Source organism: Lethenteron reissneri, chromosome 38, assembly GCF_015708825.2.
Source record: "Lethenteron reissneri isolate LAM-NWPU_2019-01 chromosome 38, ASM1570882v1, whole genome shotgun sequence".
Classification (NCBI taxonomy): Eukaryota; Metazoa; Chordata; class Hyperoartia; order Petromyzontiformes; family Petromyzontidae; genus Lethenteron; species Lethenteron reissneri.
The window spans coordinates 11,658,729-11,680,250 of record NC_083816.1 but is presented as its reverse complement, the minus strand read 5'-3'; the positions used below and the strand labels follow the sequence as shown (position 1 = coordinate 11,680,250).

The following is a 21,522-nucleotide window of genomic DNA, read 5'->3' as shown; positions in this document are numbered from 1 at the left end:
GCACATATTCTACACCGGGCAATCACCCGTCCAAGCAACATCCAGGCCGAAACCGGCTTAGCTCCCGAGATCCGATGGGACCGGCGCTCTTTGAGAATGATTTTGTCAAATTCCGCATTCTCGATGCAAACACGTGCATCAAGCAAATGACGTCGTTTAAAGGGCATGCAGAATGTGAAGCCGTAACCTCCAATCACTCATCGTTTATCCGATTGACAAGGATCCACATTAGCCAGATTGCACAGAAGGCCGGCCCTTGTTTTGGCGGTGCAAATCAGCCACGTGTTGACGTTTGGCAATTGCACTTCAATGTCAATGAGATTACGTAACGCCCCTCTGTCTCTTTAAAGACGCGACACAACTGCCGATGCTGTTTAACGACTTCACCTGCGGTTGTATTCGACGCATATATTAGTGCCAAAACATACTCTGAATCTACACTGATGTTTTCCACAACTTAATTTAATTATGAATGTTAAAAAAAAAATCTAATATGTCCAAGACAGCTCTTGTTACTTGGAACGTGTTTAATTACATTTTCATTGATTGTGAATGTTTTTTTGACATCTTCTGTAATTCGGCTGTTTTTGCTCTAATTGAAACTTGGGTTGCTTTACTCTTTGGTTCTTTCGGTAAAGTCACGTAGGTAGAAAATAAAATAAATTAAATCACAACGTTTCGGGCGCAACACAAGTAGTGACCACTTCAGCAATTATTTCTTGATGTGGTTTTCCCTCCTGATGACGGACGCTTGTGTTGCGCCCGAAACGTCGTGATTTAATTTATTTTATTTTATACCTACGTGACTTCACCGAAAGAACCAAAGAGTATGGATCCGTGCAGTCACGAAAACTTCTAATCTAGATTGTGTTGCTTTGGCTCTGGTTTCTGTTTATTTCCGAGTTTTACTACTGCTGGCGTACCCACGTCGTTCGTGCAAATGAAGAAATCCTCGTCTCTTTAGTTCTCGCCTCTGGTTAAACAAAATAAACTTGAGAGCTGAACTTTTTCCCAAGCACGGTGCCAAGTCGGAGGCGTGCCGACACTGTAATGGGACATTAAGGAGGCTGCTCTTAACTGCTTAGTCAGATTCAATATTCCATCACATGCTTTGCAGAGTCATTTGGTGCAAATTATAAGTTAACTTTCAAAATAATTAATAATCATCATAATCATCAGCCATGGTATATCCACTGCTGGACGAAGGCCTCCCTATGCGGTGCCACTCACAGAGGTGGTTTGACCATACTTCACCACGTTAGTCAATGGAGGTTTGTGAAGTGGGAAGACCAGGACCAGTTCATACTTCACTCGCCACCTATTCTCAGCCGTGGCCGGGAATTAATGTCATGGGGCTGGGTTCAAAGCACACAGGGCCAACACCCGACCCAACTATAATACTAAACTAAACTTTTTATTTTACCGGGTAAGGCTCACTGAGCTATACAGCTCTTTCTCAGAAGTGGCTCGCCACAAATGATAGCTCAATGAAGTGGCTTATCAAGTGGAAATTTATAGCAGCCAAATACTCTAAATGTGTGTTGTTGATTCCAAATGTGGAGGGAAAAACCGGAGGGCCGGGAGAAAAATCCACGCGACCACGGCATCAGGGTTGGGATCGAAGCCACGACCTCCTGTATACCAGGCGAAGTAGTTAACATCTCGCCACCGCGGTGCCCAAGTCACCTTTAACTCATTAACTAATCCACTGTCATAGGTTAACTACATTTTGCACACCCACTCAAATTGGAGTCATTCACTATTGAAATAAAAACATTATTTGGTCTTACTGCATTGGCAGTGGTGCACGATCATGCACAAATAACACAAACTCGACACGCTCGTCAATAGTACCGTGAGGGGTACGTGCCCTTCTTGTGCCCAAAAACGTCACCGATTATATTTATATTTCCTTTTAAAGAAATGTAATTGACGAATTTTTTTTTTTTTTAATCTTGATTTAAATTAACAGTGTGAGAATCGGGTTTCCCCTTTTTTGTGGCAACAAAACAGTTTTGTTGGCAGAAAAAAGGGGGAAAACCTATTCTCATATTTTGGTTCTGGCAAAGGAGGTCCCATGATGTTACCACAGTGTGTTTCTCTGCTCACGTGACTCAGGTGCACGTCCGATTAGCAAGGTTGGCTATGTATGGTGCGAGAGACGTTGAACATACACACAGGTGCAGCACTCACCTCTGCTGTCTGAATTAATTAATCAGTGGGAAATTCCACTTTAAAAAATGCCCTTAATTAATCCTGGAGAGCCTGAATCCTTCATTAAAATGGTTGGCCAATTTAATTCTTCGGCACAAACAAACGAGAATTCTTTCATCACATTCATTGATGTTATTTTCGTAAAGATAGCGGCATAACATTCCGCAAATTCGCTTCAATGTCAAACAGTTTACGTAATGGGCGTGTGTCTCTTGCATGTGGAGGAATCTGGAGCGAATGAGAAAACTACCAGGCCTAAAGATCTTCACGGACAGATTCACAAACCCCCCTACTTGCTGTACTGCCAGTCCCTGGGCACCACGCAGCCCAGGGCCTTTGGCAGTCTTTGACGAATCTGCGTGGTTCACCAACCCTCGCCTCCACAGCGCTGCATTGCAGGCATACGCCTCCATGTCCTGCTGTTGACTTTACACAAATCCGGTACCAATTTTAGCAACCCTGGAAGGATGATGGGCTTAACCAGACCCCGACTGTGTCGCGGACGCTCCAACGGCGGAACAACCTGGCGAAACGTAATTTAAAAGTGAGTTTGGGAAAAAAATAAACAAATAACAACACTGGCATGCGGCGCTAAGTTTGCAAGGTAACAATGACCTTGCCGGCTCGTGCGATGGAGAAAAAGCTTCGGGTTTTACTGGCACGGAGATAAAGATCAGTCAGTCAAAAAAAGAAAATCCATTCCAAAATGTACGGCCCGACCATTGGCGTGCGTTCCATCAGCTCGGCGCGTTGTATCTGTGCGAGGCAGCGCGCACCGCGCACAGCCGTAACACCGGCAGGGCACGGATGTGCTCCCAACATAATAATGAGTGCCGCAAACTTTCCCCGTCGCTTGCACGAACGCTCAGCGTGAACCCGCGAAGCTTCAACCGAGAGCCAGGGTGACATCTTGCCAAAGGCGATGACGACAACGTGTTAATGGAGCTCGCGCCTAATAAAATAAAACATTAAACAAGGACTGATTATTAAGTAATAATTATATATACATATTTTAAAGCCCTTATACAAGTAACCTTTTTTGAATGCTACAATCACTATCATCAGTATTGTCGTCATTATCATCATCAAAATCCATTCCCAGCGCAATGATAGATTGTTAAAGGTCTGTTGATGCCAACACTATTGATTGCCTACCATGCTGTGATGCTGCAAACCATGGCTCCTAACGTTTCAGCCTTGCACTTTAGTAATGTTACATTGTTGGAGTGATACGTGAGTTTGTTTTGCCTATTCCAAATAACAAGTTTCAAACAAGTTCCATTACTCTTGTATTATAGGCATTTTGCAGCCAGAGTAGCTACTTATCTCTCCATCCATTACACTTGTTTTGATGTACAACTCACTTGCTAAGATCCTTTAGTATTTTCGAAATGTCAATGATGTAGACGATTCTCGTAGAAAGCTGATGCCTGTGAAACGCCCTTCATTTCTGACATTGTAAACATAATTTGTGTACACGGTTCCCTTGTGTCTGCTGTCATTACCTACTTAACACGTCTTCCTTGCAAAAAAAAAAGTGATATTTTCTTAATGAGCTCATGCACAGTTAAACTAAGGTCAATCAACTGAGCCAAACCCCTTCTTTGACAATGACTCTGGTCTAATGGGGCACAGCCGATATCGTGGGGTCAAAGGGCAAAGCGCATTTCAGCAACCATGCCGGCGGGAGTGGCAAAGGCACTCGGAACGCGTAATCTCTCAATTATGTATAAGGCAGCCGTCGGTTAATGATGACGGTGAATGCCGAGGCTCAGCCGTTGAGGCTGAGTGTGCGCGCTTGGATCAATCTCAATTCAGAACGAAACCTCTGGGGTTAAAAACTGTTGTCTGGGGGGTGTGGGGGGGGGGGGAAAGAACGTCGAACTAAATTGGTCGGCAGCGGTGTGGAGCGGCAGGGGGCCACGGGAGCGCTGGAGCCCCGTGCAGGTTCGCGTGCCAGCAGTCACCTTGCTTCCCGAGTCCACGCGGCACGCAGACCACGTGGATGGCCGCGAATAGGAATGGGACGCCAACTGTATGGGAATCATTAGGGCGCCACGGTGGCGAGGTGTTAACTCCCATCGCCTGGTATGCAGTAGGTCGTAGGTTCGATCCCAACCCTGACGTCCGTATATTTGGAGTCTACGTGTCTCTCTCCTGGTGGTCGTGTGGATTTTTCTCCGGGTCCGCCGGTTTTTCTCTCCACATTTAGAATCAACTTGCGTTTAGAATATTTGGCTGCTATAAAATTGCCAGATGATAAGCCACTTCGTCGAGCGATCATTTGTGTCCAGCTCGCTTCTGAAAAATATATATAGTTCAGTGGGCTTGACCTGGTAAAATAAAAAGTTTCAATAGTGTAATTACTGGGCTCCTACAAGATCACAGTAACACGTTCCTCCACTGCAGCTGCCTCACTCGCCATTAGGCTCATCCAGTAACACCGTGTCCAACGTAACAGCAGTCAACGCATTACTAATGATCAATTAATTCCTTCATCGATTTCAATTAAGAGGAGGGCCCACACAAGCCGTGAAAAAACTGGAAAACACTTAACAATGGATTTCTTGTTTGTAACTCATGGAAAAATGAAACCATTGGACATAATTTGAAATATTTAACCAGGAGAGGCTCAATCTCTTGTAGAAGGACACATTTACATATTTGGCAAATTCCCTAATTGAGCGTACTCATGCGAGTAACTTGAAAAAAACCAACAGCGAGCATGGACAAAACCTGCAAATGAGAGGCAAAACCACTGAGAATATGAAATCTGGCAAACATAAAATAAATCAGGTTAAAACCAAATTATCATACTCATCATCGCCATCGTTATCATTCATGTTCTATCCACTGCTGGTTGAAGGCCTCCCCACGTCATTGCCATCCGTCATGATCCTAGTGATGCCGTAATCCATCTCACCCCAGGGTATTAGCGAATGTGGCGTTTGAATGCTGTTGCAGAAAAAAAATGCATTTATTGTGAACATGATAATTACGACGCTTCAATTATTATTCCATTGAGGAAGGGAAACTTGGAGACTTTGAGACTTCGCCCCATTACAGACCCGAGGTCACGGAATGCAAAGAGGACTGAATAACGGACAGGCCACAAGCACACGCTGCGCCGAGAACAGATTTGTCTACCATTGGCCGACGGCCTTCTCGTAAATCAGATACTGGAAAGGTCAAATAAATATCACACTACCATTATGGATAGCTTTTTTTAAAGATGCTAAGGCAATTGATTCATGAGCAACTGATGCAGTCATTCAAACTCTCTCATGAAAATATTGCTTTAATAATAAATGTATAATAGGAATGATCAACATGGGTAATTAAAGATGCAAGAGTTCAACTGGGATTCCGTAAGAACAGAAATTTTAAATCACAAGGAGTATTAGAATGACTGTACACTCTACGTACAAAGAGAATATCAGCGTCTTAAAAAAATTCAACTCAAATGTGCTTTTGAATAAAAACTAAACCTCTACAATCACAATATTCCTTGAATTTTCGCAACAAAAACTCATCATTGCTGTTATTCTGGAGAATATAAGCAGCCAACAATCAGACGATACGTCTCCTTCACATATCTGTCCCTCCACCTTTTTGTATTTTTTTTAACACATCCCATCAGCCACACACGGCCTTCTGGGAGTGCACAATTTCAGCAGCATCGGTTCAACACAAACAAAACTCTGGATATTCAGTGTTTCATCAGTGGAGTCTGGCATGTTGATAGGACTCTCCTTTCTGTTCAGAGATACGTCCCAGTGTGAAGTAAAACTATACAACACAAAACATTCATTCGTACCACTCCTACCTTGATGAATGAGTTTCAAGACTTGTATTCAGGAGGGTCCTGTGTGTAGGATGTTTGGCAAAAATTCTTTACGTATTCAGAATCAGAATCTTAATTTATCCTCGAGAAATCCAATGAGCTATGAAGCTCTTTTATTCCCCAGATGTCCATGAGGGGCGGGTCACAAAGTTACAACAACAAAACAATACCCAGAGCACGTGAGGGGTGCAGAGTATAGGAGAGCTAAACACATTGGCTGCGGCACGCGACCACACATGCTGTCGTCACGGCCCCATCGGCCGCCTCTCGCTGTACAGACGCCAACGGTACAAGCCGGGTCGTTTCCAAGCTGCCCGTCATACGCAAACGTTCGCCTGCCACGTCGCCTGTGTCTACCTGGATTCGACATGCTCGCTATTAAATCGCCTCACACTATCGGCAAATGTAGCAGCGCACACGCAGGCTGTGCGCACGTGGATGGCTCGGAGAGATACGAGATTTGAGGGAGGCTTTGAAAAAAATATTTTGCCTGCGCACGAACACACGCACGGCTCTCACTAATCACTCTCAGCCGAACAACTGAACATTTCATTTATGTTTTCAAAGCCACTTCAAAAGGAAACCTAATTTTATCTGCGTACACAAAGACGGGTCGCGCTGCGACCCGCCGACAGCGCCTTATCTCCGAGCACTCTGGACGTGAAAGATATACTGCCCGGGCTTCGGGTCTTGATTTCTCAGCCGTTATCTCACCTCGTGACACAATGTTTGCAACGTGTACGGGCGCGGCGCGTCTGTCGATCTGTGTTCGCCTAAACTGCGCTGCGCTCGCGGCCACCGTCAGCGACGAAGGTCTGAAATAGTCCCGGGCCTCCACGATGTAGACTCAAGTCTCGAATGAGAAACTGGCGCGATGTGGAAACATCAGCCCGGGGGTAGACAGAAGTGGCCGGGCGTGGTGCTTGTTACAACCCACCGCTTGGTCCGCTGCGCTGGCCTTCACAGGTGCTCGCTAACAGCACTCGACCCAACGGCCTGTTTGTGTGTAAAGGTGTCTGCGGGAAGGGCAGCTGGACTACGCTCAGCAGACAGGAAGCGTTGAAACACAAGACAGCTGGTGCTGTTCTGAGCCTGACACGTTTACCACGGCACACTGCAGCGTGTGTGTGCGTACGTGCGCGTGCGTGTGGCTTTGACTGCAACAACGGCAGGTGCAGGAGCGATGCTCGCACAACAGAGAGCCGAGTAAGTGTCACAGGCCTCAAACAAAGCAATCTGGCAGAGTGAGGCGTGCAGTTGGGGCATCCGCCAGTCACCCTTGTCGGTTCATCCACAACATGTAGCGAGGTTTGGTGAAATAAAAACAAAGAATATCAATCGCCTACACTGGTCGCAGAGTGAAGGTGCAGGCTGGCAGATGAGGCATTAATAGATTGTAAACCTTTGCGGTGGATCGCTCAGTCGCGTCAATTGGATGTGTGGTACAGCGGTTGGCGCTCTGCGCCGCCGAATCCGATGGTGACCGGAGTTCGATTCCGGGCCGTGGTGAACATCACTGCCAAACGACGCTTGAGCGAGCCACTCGGCCCGCGTCACCCACCCGCGCTGACCGGCGTGGTGAAGTTACCGGCGTGGTGAAGTTACCGGCGTGGTGAAGTTATCGCCGAGCAACCCACAACGGCTTGAGGAAGGGGCCGTCATCCAGCAGTGGATTGACTAAATGTGCCGTACACGCACGTGCGCGCGTATGCGAACACCACACCAGCACGGGTGACGGTTGCAGAGCACAGTAAATGTACGTATCGGGGGGGGGGGGGGGGGAAACCCGTAGCGCATTTTAAATTTTAGATCCTGTTAGGAGCAGCATGCAACAAGATGGGGGGAGTTTGTTTGTCGGCTTGTTCCGGTACCTCGAAGTAGCTCTGCACGGCGTTACAGAAGGCCTCGTCAGCCACGATCTGCGTCTCTCCGTTGATGAACGACTGGAAACGATCCTTCACTTGCTGGAGCTGTTGTTTGTTGATCTGCGGGTGGCGGGGGGGGAGACAGAAGAGGCACAAAGAGGGACGATTCAATCAGTCGGTCAAAACAAATCCCTTCATTTGGAGCCCGGTGAGACTTCAACGGGACGCACAAGGGGTTCTGTTTGCCGCACGCTGTGATAGCGCTATCATTCAAGACGCTCGTAAACGGCAACGCGCCGAATTGAGGCTGTCGTAATGCGGTGCGGTGCGGATGTCCTTTTGCGATGCGTGCGCCCGCCGCGCGGTGTTGCATTTGTGGCATGCGCAGAAGTTTAAAGCACACAAAGTCACCCGTCCCGACAGCAGATCGATACAAGAATAGTTCACTCCTTCACCTCACGTCTTACAACGCAATAACTCCACTCAACTCATTTTTTACACGGCGCATTAATAATGCAGGCTTCTAAAGCGAGCTCGCCTACGCCCAAGTCACGTACGTAACTTAAGGTGAACGTCTTTCGCACCGTACGTTGCCAAGCGTGCTTCTCGGAGGTGCGGGAAATTCCCCAGAATGCGCCCAATCTCATCAGGTGTCGGAAGCTAAGCAGGCGTTGAGCCTGGTTGGTGCTTCAATGGGCAACCACCATGCATAACAGGTGCTACAGGCAACTGCGGATGATGATGCGTCGTCAGATGGCAGTGCGGCAACATCGCTTGTTGTATTGCACTATCCTCTCACGCCTACGCTGCCTACCTCGACCAACCTGCACTGACCAGCGTGGTGAAGTATGGTCACATAGCCCCTAGGACCCGCATGACTTGGTGGAGGCCCTCATCCAGCTGTGGATTGACGAAAAAAGGCTCCCTGCGTGTGCATCTCGACAACTGTAAGCATGTTGTTCTTGTGAAGTGTTAAGGGCAATCACGCCTCATTGCGCCAAACAAAGTCAATGTCCTCGTGTGCAGAAACGTCAACTCCCTGAACTTCCTCGCACGTGTCGTCGTCGTTCTATGCAAGGGTCCTGGAGGACAACGCCGGTGAACGAATTACGGCGGCGCTTCAAACACTCCGGCGCTAGAGGGCGCCCTTCCATCCCCAGGCACGGCGGCTTCCACTGTTTAGCCGGAGTGGAGCTGGCAGCAGCAGCAGCCTGCACGCGGCCCCGCGCTGCTGAGTGGGAGATCGATGAACGCCGTCGATCTCCCGGTCTCCAGAGCAACAGCAGCACGAGCCACGCCAGTGGCCCTGTTCAGGGCCAGACAGCAGCACGAGCCACGCCAGTGACCCTGAACAACGACACGCCAGATTGGCCCCGGGACAAGGAATGCCTCAACTGAACAGCGAGTATCTCGCGATCGTAATGAACCCCCACGTGACACTGAGACGTCACAGGTATGATATACTCCTGACGCCGTGGTTATCTGGGCTTCACCGCCTAAATGTGAAATTGTCATTGCTGCTCTGCATCTGCTTCAGCAGCCGTACGGAATAAAGAAGACGAAGACTGTTTTGCCACATGACGACCATCCGGTGCGATTAATCACGTTAGTCCGCAGAGCCGCGCTGAGCCAAACTAAACAGCGGTGTTGGATCGCTCCGTTGTCATCATCGGTGGACTGGGCTGACACCGTAGGAGCCTCCTCCACACTTGAGAACTGTGGGGGTTGGTTACCCAGAATCCAACCGAGGATATCAACTGTGGATGGCTCAGTGCTCGGACGTCGCCACCTCGCCCGTTGAGCGAGGAGATGTAGCGACGAAATCAGCTGGCGTGCGGGTACTGGGTGAATTGTTAACCTTTTGGCACTTGGGGAGAGGGGCCCTTCCTCCAGCAGTGGATTGACCGTGGCCCTTTACGACGGAAGTGAAGCGAACGTGCGCCACGCACCCTGCATGCCCGCACCGAGCTTCAGCAAGGTGCCAACCGTGGACTAACACGGCCAACTCTGAACGCAACGTATTCACGGCACCTTCACGGTGCCGCGCTGCATTCCGCTAGCTCACCGGGCGGTGGTGAGGGTTGCTCGCGTAAATGAATGAGCAGCCAGCGCTGGCAGGCGCGGGCCCCAACCATGCACACGCGGTGCCCGCACCCGGTGCTCTCCGCCGAGATCTCCCCCCGGGGCGGCAGGCGCGGGCCACCGGCCGACTCAGCCAAGCGGAGCAAACGAAAGCCACCCCGTTTAATCCGGCGTCTCGTTAGGTGACGGTCCAGCGCACCGCTCGCCTGGCCGCTAACGACGGCGCTGCCGCGCCTTCGATCTCGGGGTGACACAACGCGGAGGAGACGGGGGCGAGGCGGCTTGCGCGATTTCATCCTCCCTCGTCCACGTGACATACCCAGCAGAGCGTGCCAGCTGTGATGAAGCCTCCGCGGGTGGTGCCACACTGCTCTATAATGGGCAGTTGTTGATATAAAATATTTATATAAAAGTTTGAAAAAATATTTTCTATTTCGTTAATCCGTCCAGGCCGCCGCCCCGACACGGCGCCGGTTGGAGCTTGCCGCTGACAACCGAAGCCGCCAAGAAAAATATTTTGCTCAATTTGGAAAGGGGATGGATTACGATATTTACTCATTCTCCTCTACTTCCTCCCCAGGGCCTGGATCCCCTTATACCCCAGCCGTCTGTGCTGTTGACTCCCTGCTCCGTTCAAGTCCAGGCTCAAGACCTTCCTTTATTCCTCTGCTGACTGACTGCGTCTCTCTCTCTATATAAATAAATATGCCCACGGTTCCGTTCAGCACCCCGAGACGCGCAGTCCCAGATGCTTCAGGAACCCAAACTGTGTTGTACTGTGAGTTTAAATCCCCGTCGGGGACTGCCTCGGTGCATTGCGACCCAGAGCCACTTTGTCAGCAGTGGTCAATCTACACAGAGCGATGTCCTCCGCACATCCCAAGCGCGTGAACATGAGGCTTACGAGACGGTCAAGAGATGGCAGTATAGCAATGGATTTCTTGAATCAATCTGTGCAGAAGCTTCGAGTGTTAACCCTCCTCGGGTGTGGTGGAGTTTCTCCGGATTCTCCCAAACCCCTCCCACAAGCACTCGTGAACGGAATTGGCCAAATGTGCCAGTGCAGGACCCTCCTGCACCGGCACTCAGAAAAGCTCTCTCGGCTCAATAAAGGACATCAGTAACACAGCAGTAAAATAGCGGTGGATTGACAAAAGCATTATCAATGGCTGCTAAAACAAATCACGATTAGAAAAACGTGACAATACAGAGTGACCTACAGAGTGCATCCAGAAGCGGATAAAGAATGTTTACCAGCGCCACCGATGCTGCTGATGCCGATGATAACGATGATAACGATGATGCTGATGACGATGACCGACGCTGGTTGTAGCACAAACACAACAGTGCAGCCGGGCCGACTCCTGAGACGGTCTGGAGCAGCGCTTTATGCTCTCGCAAAGATAATGAAGGGAGATCACCTCTCAACAGGCCCCAACAGACTTTCATCGGGCCCCTCAACCAAAGGGCCGATCGATTGAAGGTAGAATCTGGCTCAGCAGGGACTGAACCTGGGGGCATGGGGGGAGGGGGTTAGAGCCAAACAGCCCCCCAGCGCTCGCCGCCTCGGCCCCCCCGGCGGGAGAGCCGCCCCCCCGGCCGCCCCCCCCCCCCCCCCACGAGAAACGACCCCCTCGCTTTCGTTCCGCAAACATTTTCATTTCTAAATCTGCTGGGTGGGTGCTTGCTGGCGAAAGGGAAAACAATTTTCTAAATTAATTTGTTAATTTAACAAACTTCTGCGCGGTCTCCGCGCGGTGTTGTTTTGTGAGTGCCTGCGAAAGCAAATAATAAAATGGTAATAAAAAATATCCGTAAAATTACGTGGGTAGCCTTTTTAGAAAACTGTTTAATTAAGGTGAATAAATTTGTAATTAGTATTTGAGTACATTTGTGTCAAAGGAAAATTAAGGGTGCTTGCAATTAGAAATGAACAATGCGTCTTTAATGCTGAGTGAAAGCTATAGCCGGAGAATATTAATGAGTGCAGGGCTTATCTTAAAAAAGATAATATTACATTCACAGCCCTTTGTCAGTCCACTGCGGAAACAAAGAATCTCCCCACGGATATGTTGGTCATGGGGGATGTGTGACCATACTTCACCATGCTGGTCGGTGCGGCTTGGCAAAGTGGGAGCGCCAAGGGGCAGTAAAGATCTCACCACTGACGTGAACCATCGCTGGGAATTGCACTTGGGTCACCAGGTTGATAGCGCGGCGCACTATCAACAACTCGACCATCGCTCCACAGGTTTCACATCGTGAGTCGAATGGGTTTCGTGAAAAAATTCTCACTTCTGTCTCATCAAGTCCAGATGATGGTGACACACGCCGTCGTAACTCGACACAGCACTCCGACCGGTGGCACTGCAGGTTGGAGCGCTTGATTCACAACCCTCACGGTTTACGATCGAGGATTCACTCGGACCATCACCCCTCCGGGGTCACCAAAATAGTGCCACTTAATGGGAAATTGACAGCGGCCGTTGTATTGACAGACTGCCCCTGCCATGAGAATGTACAATTCCAAACATTGGCTCAGGGCCACAACATCGAGATGAGTGCCACCCCAATGCACAAGTGAGCAGAGGGTGACTCTTCCCTTCATTGCGTCTCCCGAGCTGATATCTGAGCCAGGCGGGGCCTAACGGTGCTCTTACAAATGTCTACTGACAATGTTTCCAGATCTTTCCAACTTCAAAGTCGGGAGTTGATTTAATTCTCTGCTCCTCCTCCCCCCCCCGGCTAAACGACTGAATCATCACAGATTGATAAGTTTACTCCCGTCCATGGCTCTTGCCAGTGCCGTCAGGGCTATACCAACCAATCACCTACGACATTAGCCATAGCTGGAGGCAACACGGGGGCCACATGATGGGATAATGTGGTTTCCGGGGTTCCAGGGAGGTCAGGCTTACTTATGGAGTTTTAGCTTTGACCACAGCACAAGGTTCGACTTAATATAGAAATACACGGAAGGAATGGAAAGTAATTACACATGAGAGGCATGAGCTGCCGTAGGATTATCACATTTCCGACATTACAATCGCATCTATGGATTACATCCACGTGACGTGGCGGAGTGGTGGCACGGAAGTTAGCGCAACCAAGCTCGGAAGGTGGCTGGATGAGTTTGATTCCTGAGCAAGGCTCACATCAGTAAGATCTGAACTGATTCTGCCCCCCCCCACCCTGCCCCCTAAACAAACCCACGCTGACCGGCGTGGTGAGAAACCCCAGGACCAGTATGGAGTTGGGAGGCCATCATCCAGCAGTGCATCGACAAAGGGGCTTTAATTACTGCTGTTGCCTCATACGTGTGGGTACTTTTATAAATTGGGAAATCTGACGTGAAAAAAACGTTCGAAACCCTAAGCACGCAGATTGGGCTTTATTCATTCGCAGTGTGAGAACATCTAATGGCTGGTTTGTGAACTCATTCACTGGCTTGACACGTCGCTGAACATGAATATACACCACCTCCACCATCTCAGCAGAGATAAATAAAAGCAGTTCGTCTTGAGTACGTCCGCCACCGTGGTATTTAATGGCCATTTCTCCCTTATTGCGAATCGCTTCACATACTATGCCCCAAAGAATACACCACTTCAACATTCTACTCACGACTGCCCACATCTTAAAGAGTGTCCGAAATCACGTGCACCCAAAACCGTAGAACTGCAACATCTAACGCGTCGTCCATGCGGCTGGGTTTGATTCCTGGCCGCGGACAGCAAACGTGGCACGAGGTAGTGCACGAACCGCTACACTCCCACAAATGCACACACAGACAAATACTCCCGTAGAGCCTCAACAGATTGTTGGGGCAAGTGCTGTTAGCGAGCAGGACCTAAGAAGGCCCCCCAGAAAGGGCATCTCGCACCCCCAGGGGGTGCAGGGTGCACCCCAGGTCGAGAGCCGCTGGACTACTTCACCTACTGGCAGTGCTGTCAGCGAGCACCCGACAACAATCGACAGCCACAGATCCACCGCTGGACGAGGGCCTCCCCCTCGGCGTGCCGCCTGCGCATGGGTTATGTCGCAACCCTTCAACCACGCTGGTCACTGCGGGGGGCGCATAGATGTTGGAACACAGTATGGTACAATTCGTGTGACTGCACTGCCCTCTGACAACGCAGTCCCACCGTGCCCTATGGCACCTGTTTCGCGCGTGGTGGTCGCCCGCCCACCCATCCAAGCCCTGTCCAGGCTCAACCCCCACTTAGCTCCCGAGGTCTGATGAGACGGAGCATGTTTCGGATTGATTTGGTCAACGGCAGCGTGACAGTGAATAATGACGTCGCAGAAATGTGATTTATTCACTTATCTGGGCGCCGCGGTGGAGAGATGTTAATTCCCTCGCGTGGTATGCAGGAGGTCGTGGGTTCAATCCCGACCCTGATGCCTGCTCTATATTCGGAGTCTGTATTTGTCTCTCCTCGTGGTCGCGTGGATTTTTCTCCAGGTCCTCCGATTATTCCATCAACTTGAATTTAGAGTATTTGGAAGCTTTAAATGTCCACATGGTGATAAGCCAATTAAGTGGGCTACGTTAGTGATGGCCAGGTCGCTTCTAAAAAAGAACTGTATAGTTCAGTGGGCCTTACCTGGTAAAATGTGTTTAGTTTGTTAATAATAGTTTAGTTACCTCAGGAACAATCACCGGTTCCCAAGGCGGTCTACTCGTAGGGTTCTGAGAATGGTGATGTTTGGACAGCTCCTGCGTGCCGGAGCGTTTAGCACGTGGCAGGAAGTGTGGCCACCCGGAGCTTCTGTCGCGTGCGTACGCTGGGACGAACATCGACGATTGCATATCGGCGATTTCACAAAAATCAATTTCTCAGCTGATGCCAGAGAGACCCATTGCAGGTTCATACATCAATTGACGTAACAATTCACACATCGAAGCAATATTAATTCAGATTTCTATTACCAGCAAGCCGACCTAGTCCATTCACTGCACATATACATCCATGACATTCATACCAAGTCTATATATAGTACAATTGGAGGTAGTTTCTTTTGACCATGATGCTCCTTTTACGTAGAGTAGAATTGCATCTCCCTTGTGTTTGTGAACCACTTATTTCCACTCGGTGTTAACCACACTTAATTAAGCCCTATTTTTATTTTTCAGATGTTGTTTTGACTGATTTGTTCACATATAGTTTTTTTTATTCTACACGTACATAACGGCTTCATGTCATCCCTGCAGCCAGTAGAGGTGGTAGCATTTAGTACATCGCCGAAAATAAGAATTGATCCTTGCACCTCAACTACACTATTTAAATATGACAAGGTAAGGCCCGCTGAGCTATACAGATCGTTTTCAGAATCGATCGGGCCACAAATGAGGTGGCTTATCACGTGGAAACGTTATAACAGCCAAATACTCGAAACGCATATTTCTAAATGTGGAGAGAAAAAAGTGGAGGACCCGGGGAAAAATCCACGCGACCATGGGGAGAGAGAGAGACACGCAGACTCCAAATACACAGCAGGCATCAGGGTCGGGATCGAACCTACGGCCTCCTGCATAGCAGGCGAGGTTCTAATCAACACCCTGGATTGCATTTATTCCACCCTTGATACGTATGTGTGTGTGTATGCGTGCAGTGTATTTCGCCGGGAATCCAACCGCATCAGTGAGGATCACAGCGCAGAGCCTACGAATATATTTGTTACACTCCCATGATCGAGCGATTAGCCAATGTCGGTGACTGGACAGACCGATTCATTACCGGTCAGCATCAGGCCACTGGGCCACGCCCGAACGGCTGACTGATCGCATTCTTGGCAGCAATTTCCAACGACATTCCCATGAAGGAAATAATTTGTTAGATATTACAACACCTGCTCGTGCGTCAAAGTTGAATCACGGACACGCCTCCCAACGACAGCGGCATTGGCGGTCGTCAGTGACGGGGTGTTGAGGAGGCGTTGCGTGAGCAAACCACCGCGACATTGTCGTCTGCTCAGTATCCAGGCAGCAGGGAGGAGCGGTGGTGCAGCAGTTAGCGTGCCGACCACGTGAACCCGGCGGCCCGAGTTCCATTGCCGAGCCCGGCTAACAGCGCGTCAGCCGCAAGCGATGTGTCAACCAGCCCCTGCCCTCTACCTCCTCCACCGACCGCCAAGGTGAAGTATGGTTAAACAACAAAACAACTCCCCATGACCGACATGGCGCGGAGAGGGCCTTCTTTCATTGGTGGATTGAGACTGGCTGGAAAAAATGTGGATTTCATTTCATCCAGACAGATATGTGATCTGGATCTCCCATGGGTTTGTTTGGGGTAGTACAGCGAAGAGACATGAAGAAGAAATCTGTGCAGCACAACCGTGAAAACCTACAGAGTAATAGTTCATCTGCCCACTTGACACTCAACGAGTTGTTGTGTAAGCACGTTAGGAGATAATGCAAATCTAATTTGTGTCGATATCGCCGGTCTTTAATATAACAGCTATCATCAGTGGGAACATTAGCATTGCAAATACCTGCCGCTTGATAGAAACGCGCATTAAAGTCCTGGCACATGTCCTGTAGTTTAGCATGAGCCATCAATCAAACTGATGGAATCAATGGCCAGCTATGAATTTGAAATCTCGGGGCTGAAGAAGCTCATTACGCATCTCTTGGCAGTGTATAATTTAAGCTCGACGCTCGACTCACCGAGACGCACTCACAGGAGAACTCCTCCGTGATGCTCAGGGAGCCAGCGCGTATCACTTAATCTCCATATCAATTCTTCGCCCGTTTGCACATGAATAGAGCCCATTGGCAGATGTGTAAAATGCAGACTTTGACGAGATGACAAAAAAAGCGTTCGTTATGTAAACGTACAAGAAGTGACCGAGTCTCAAGGCTGTCTTGTAGGAGGCTAATGCTTGCTGGGGGCTTTGGCCAATTTGTTAGCAAGCCCTAGATTGCAAGTGGCAATTGACACGAATAAATCAGTACCAAGTACTTGGTACACTGTTACCTACTGGTGACCCACGTGGTACACTGCTACCTACTGGTGACCCACGTGGTACACTGCTACCTACTGGTGACCCACGTGGTACACTACCTACTGGTGACCCACGTGGTACACTACCTACTGGAGACCCACGTGGTACACTATCTACTGGTGACCCACGTGGTACACTACCTATTGGTGACCCACGTGGTACACTACCTACTGGTGACCCACGTGGAACACTGTTACCTACTGGTGACCCACGTGGTACACTACCTACTGGTGACCCACGTGGTACACTACTTACTGGTGACCCACGTGGTACACTGCCTACCGGTGACCCACGTGGTACACTGTTACCTACTGGTGACCTAATCCACCTACTGCACATCAGTGTCGGCCCCCTGACGGCGATGATCTGACGCGATCCACCAACTTGGCATGTGTGTGAGATGTAAGCACGTGTATGTGTGTGTGTGCACGTGTGTGTGAGCACGTGTGTGTGTGTGAGCATGTGTTGTCTGCGCGTATGGACGTGCGAGATTGGTGATGAATTACCATCGACACTCGCGCTCTGCTGAGCGAGGGAGGGCAACGTCATACTGCCATTTGAATAAGTGACGGAAGGTCTCCACGTAATTGACACGATCTCTAATGGCAACACCTCGCGTGGCAGCTCTTAACAGAATCTCGTACTGCCGAGCACTGCAGAGTTTAAATTAACTCACGAGAATCTGTCCTTTGGTTCAAGTACTATATAACCCCCCCCCCCCCCCCCACAGCGCTGTTGGTCATTGGACATTGTTAGAGCATACTTCCCCAGGCTGGTCAGTGCGGCTTGTGGAAGGCGGTGCCCAGGACCGGTTCAGATGCCACTGGAGTCTGACGTGGCCGGGTTTCCAGGTTCATGGCGCAGCACGCTAACCGCTGCACCACCGCTCCACCCCCGCATACTGTGAAGCCCAGTGAACTCTTACACCATCGCCCCGCACGATCGCCGGATGCAATGTACAGAGCAAGGATCATCGCAACTGCCTGCGTGAAAAGCATTGCGAGTCCAACGCGAAGCTGCAAGTCAGAATCAGGCAATTTATTTATACTGGAGGAATCCGATGAGCTATAAAGCTCTTTTCACAGATGTCCAGTAGGGGCAGGGGGTCAGAACGTGACAACGACGAACTGGTACAAAAGCACGATCGGAGTGCAACAAATCACAAATAAAACTAAACAGTTGTTTTTGAAATCTTACCATGCATGGCTTGCCAATCAGCGTGGCAAGCCATGCATGGGGACGCTCTCCGTGGTATCGAATGGATTTCTCAACCGGTGGCACCATCACAAATCGACGCTTGACAGCGTCGCCGCCCCGTTGCGCTATCCCCACTCCTCCAACAGCAACAGGTTAAATTGCCACGAGTTAATTAACGCTGCTTTTTTGATGTCGCCCCCCCAAAAAAAAAGAACATCCGAGCATGTCCACAGTCTCCCGGCAGCCGGCGTAATTCACGCGCCATCTCACAAGGTCACTCTAGGACAAAGCCAGTTTTCATCAAATTTATCTCGACAAAATATCTTGCCAACGATGCTACTGCCGGGTGGTTTGCCCTGGATTTTAATTTTCCACCCTGCTTTCTTGAGTAATGTGACCTCTGAGGTTCTCGTACTCGACGTCTCGGAGATTATGACTGACCCGGGGAAGCTGATCTCGCTGAAATATTACTCGCGGTGTCTGCTCAAACCGATTATCTCTTGATAAACAGCGATGCAATTTTCTTTTTTGAGAAGCAGACGAACAGAGGGACCTTTAATTGTCTTATTCTCTCTCTCTCTATGTTATCCTCTCGATAAGGAGTCCACGTACAAAAACACATTTACACAACATTATTACACACAAGCAATATTACTCTGCAGAGTACGAATACAATGTTCCTTAAACACGCGTTTGCCCGGAAAGTGTGAAATAAACGTTTCCAAGAAACTGGTTGTCTGATGCCTGAAGCGAATTAAATGGCATTTTCCCTTTGTCTGCGATGAAGACCAGTGCAGCAATCAACCCGGTAATGATACCACTTCAGTTATTTTATGTAGCTGGTTTCTGGTCCCTCGATCGTGCTGTGATTGCGGTACTGTCCGGGGTATTTACAACTCTCATCTCGTGGAACCGCTCCCTCCTTCGCAGACAAAATTTGCCACGCGCAAAGACGACTTTCGAAACGTGGCACAATCACGTCGAAATGATTCACCTACCAGACGTACTGCGGGGAGCGTGTTCGAATTACGAAAAGCACGGGGAATGACAATGAGATGTACCGTACAAGTCATGGCCATCATCAGCCGTGGTCCATCCGCTGCTGGATGAAGGCCTTCCCCAAACTTGCGCCACCCCTCATAGTTCACGACAAGCCACTCCGTTCAGCTATTATTTGTGGCCAGGTCGCTTCCGAAAAAGAAGCGAATAACTCAGTGGGCTTTGTCTGGTGAGATAAAAAGTTTCGTTTTATTTGTATTTGTTTTCAAGTGATTTGTTTACCTTTCTGATGCTTTGCGCTCCTATCGTGTTTTTGTATCGTTTCTTATTGCAACGTTCTGGCCCGCCGCAACTGCACGCCTGTCAAAAAGATCTTTATAAGCGCATCGGATTCCTCTTGCCGTCTAAATAAATATCACGGTTCGTCGCTCTATTCCGGGTGCGTTCCCTCCGTCGGCTGCCACTCCGTCGTTAGTCTCCACCACGGGACATCACGTGACCCCTTGCAGCAGCGTGCACGGCCCAAGCCCCCCCACTGACTTTCCCTGGCACTCAACACAATGGTCTGCAGGTCGCCCCGGGTACGCTCTCCAATCCGCGCATTTCTCTCCCCGTCTCTCCGTGTCATTTCCAAAGTGCGTACTACGCCGGACTTTTCTGTGAACTTTAAACAAAATATTTCTCTTCCGTTTCCTCCCATCAAAGTCCGCGTCTCATCACAGCGGAAAAATTATACGCTGATTAAAAGCGTTCTTGTTTATGTATATATACACAACAGCCACGGGGCCACGAGGCTGTTGTGTAGGCAAAACAAAACGAAAAAGAGAACATAAGTTGCTTAGACATCTTGACAAGGCCACAACCTCAAAGGGGAAGTGTTGGGTGAATTTTGGTGGCGGGGAATTCGACTCAAGGGGAAGCCAAAGGGAGCCCGTGCAGAGGCAACATCAAAGCGCCGTGCTTCCCAGGGTAATCATTAGCATCTTGGAGACACTGTCTCATCAGCAGAGTCAGGCTTGTTTGAAGCAATGGTGTTGAACTGCCGGATGCTATCGGTAAGGACCCCGCTCTTTTTAAGATATGGGTCCTAGTCCGACACGTAAATATATAATACATAACTCAAAACCATTCTTATCGTCGTTGTGGAGAATATGAATAAGATGAATAAGCAGGCTATATATATATCTATCCATCATGTACCTGTCTCTCCGCATAAAACAATAAACATATTTCTTACACGACCCCTCAGCCTGACTCAGCTGATGAGGGACTCTCTGTCGAAACCAGTCCAGGGTTTGCTCACGTGGTACTGAATCAACCGATGCTGCTGAAATGAAGCACTCCCAGAAGGCCGTGGAGCCGATGGGTTGTTGAAGATATACTTTTATATTTCACGCGGAGAGGCGGATAGATGAAAGATCACCATCATCATCACGATCCATGGGCAGATGGCCTCGGAGTTGTCCACTGGACATTTCGTCATTTTCTTTCCCACTTTCCTCCATCTTCTACCAATATGCTGCAAGTCGTGGCCACATTCTCTGTTAAGTCCTACTCTCCTGTTCCTTACATTTTTCTGAACAACAATATACTTCAAATCTTCATGTCCTTGTCCATCCTACATATGTGTCCAAAAATTGATAGTTTCAGGGATAGATAGCTAGATAATACAGGTTTTTGGGGGGTTAGATCGCATAAATATGTACACAATCTAACCCAAAAAACTTGTAAATATTTACGCGATCTCACCCCAAAAACCTGTAAATATTTACGCGATCTAACCCAAAAACCCTGTATTATCTACCTATCTATCGCGTAAATATTTACGCGATTCTAACCCAAAAAACCTGTATTATGGATGATATTGGTCGCGAAAGCCTACGTGTTAAAGTGCTAGCCAGCCTGCTTATCCGTCTTATAGAATGAGCCACGTTGTCTGCTTCATCTACGTTGCTCTTCGCAAAGGCTGAGGGGGGCAGTGGAGAGATCGAAGGGCGTGCTCGTTGAAGCCACATCCGTCATGCCGTCGCCTCCCAAGCCTGGCCCGTGGGAGGCCGCCAGCACTCACGTGGCCAAACGTGTCGCTCCAAAGATGATCACAGAGATCACGTGACAGCGGCATGTCTCTCCTACTCATACGACACTTGGGCGGTGCGCATCTCCATCGGTGGTTTCTGAGCCTAGTCGTGGAAATTCCACATTCTCATGGCGGGGACCACCCTCTACATAGGACGACCACTTTTTATTTTAAAAAATTCAAAGAGGGTGGTAAATCTTTATGTGACAACTCTCCATGTGGCCTTCACAGATTAC

At 49.1% G+C, this 21,522-nt stretch overlaps 1 protein-coding gene across 22 annotated transcripts in view; it reads right to left on the bottom strand.

Moving 5' to 3' along the window:
- LOC133351733 (calcium-dependent secretion activator 1-like) overlaps positions 1–21,522 on the bottom strand; it is a 363,205-nt gene that overhangs the window by 188,588 nt on the left and 153,095 nt on the right. For all 22 annotated transcript variants that reach the window (XM_061567171.1, XM_061567172.1, XM_061567170.1 and 19 more), the window contains exon 3: positions 7,930–8,043. In XM_061567171.1, coding sequence (XP_061423155.1) covers positions 7,930–8,043 — 114 coding nt within the window. The remainder of the gene's footprint in view (positions 1–7,929; positions 8,044–21,522) is intronic.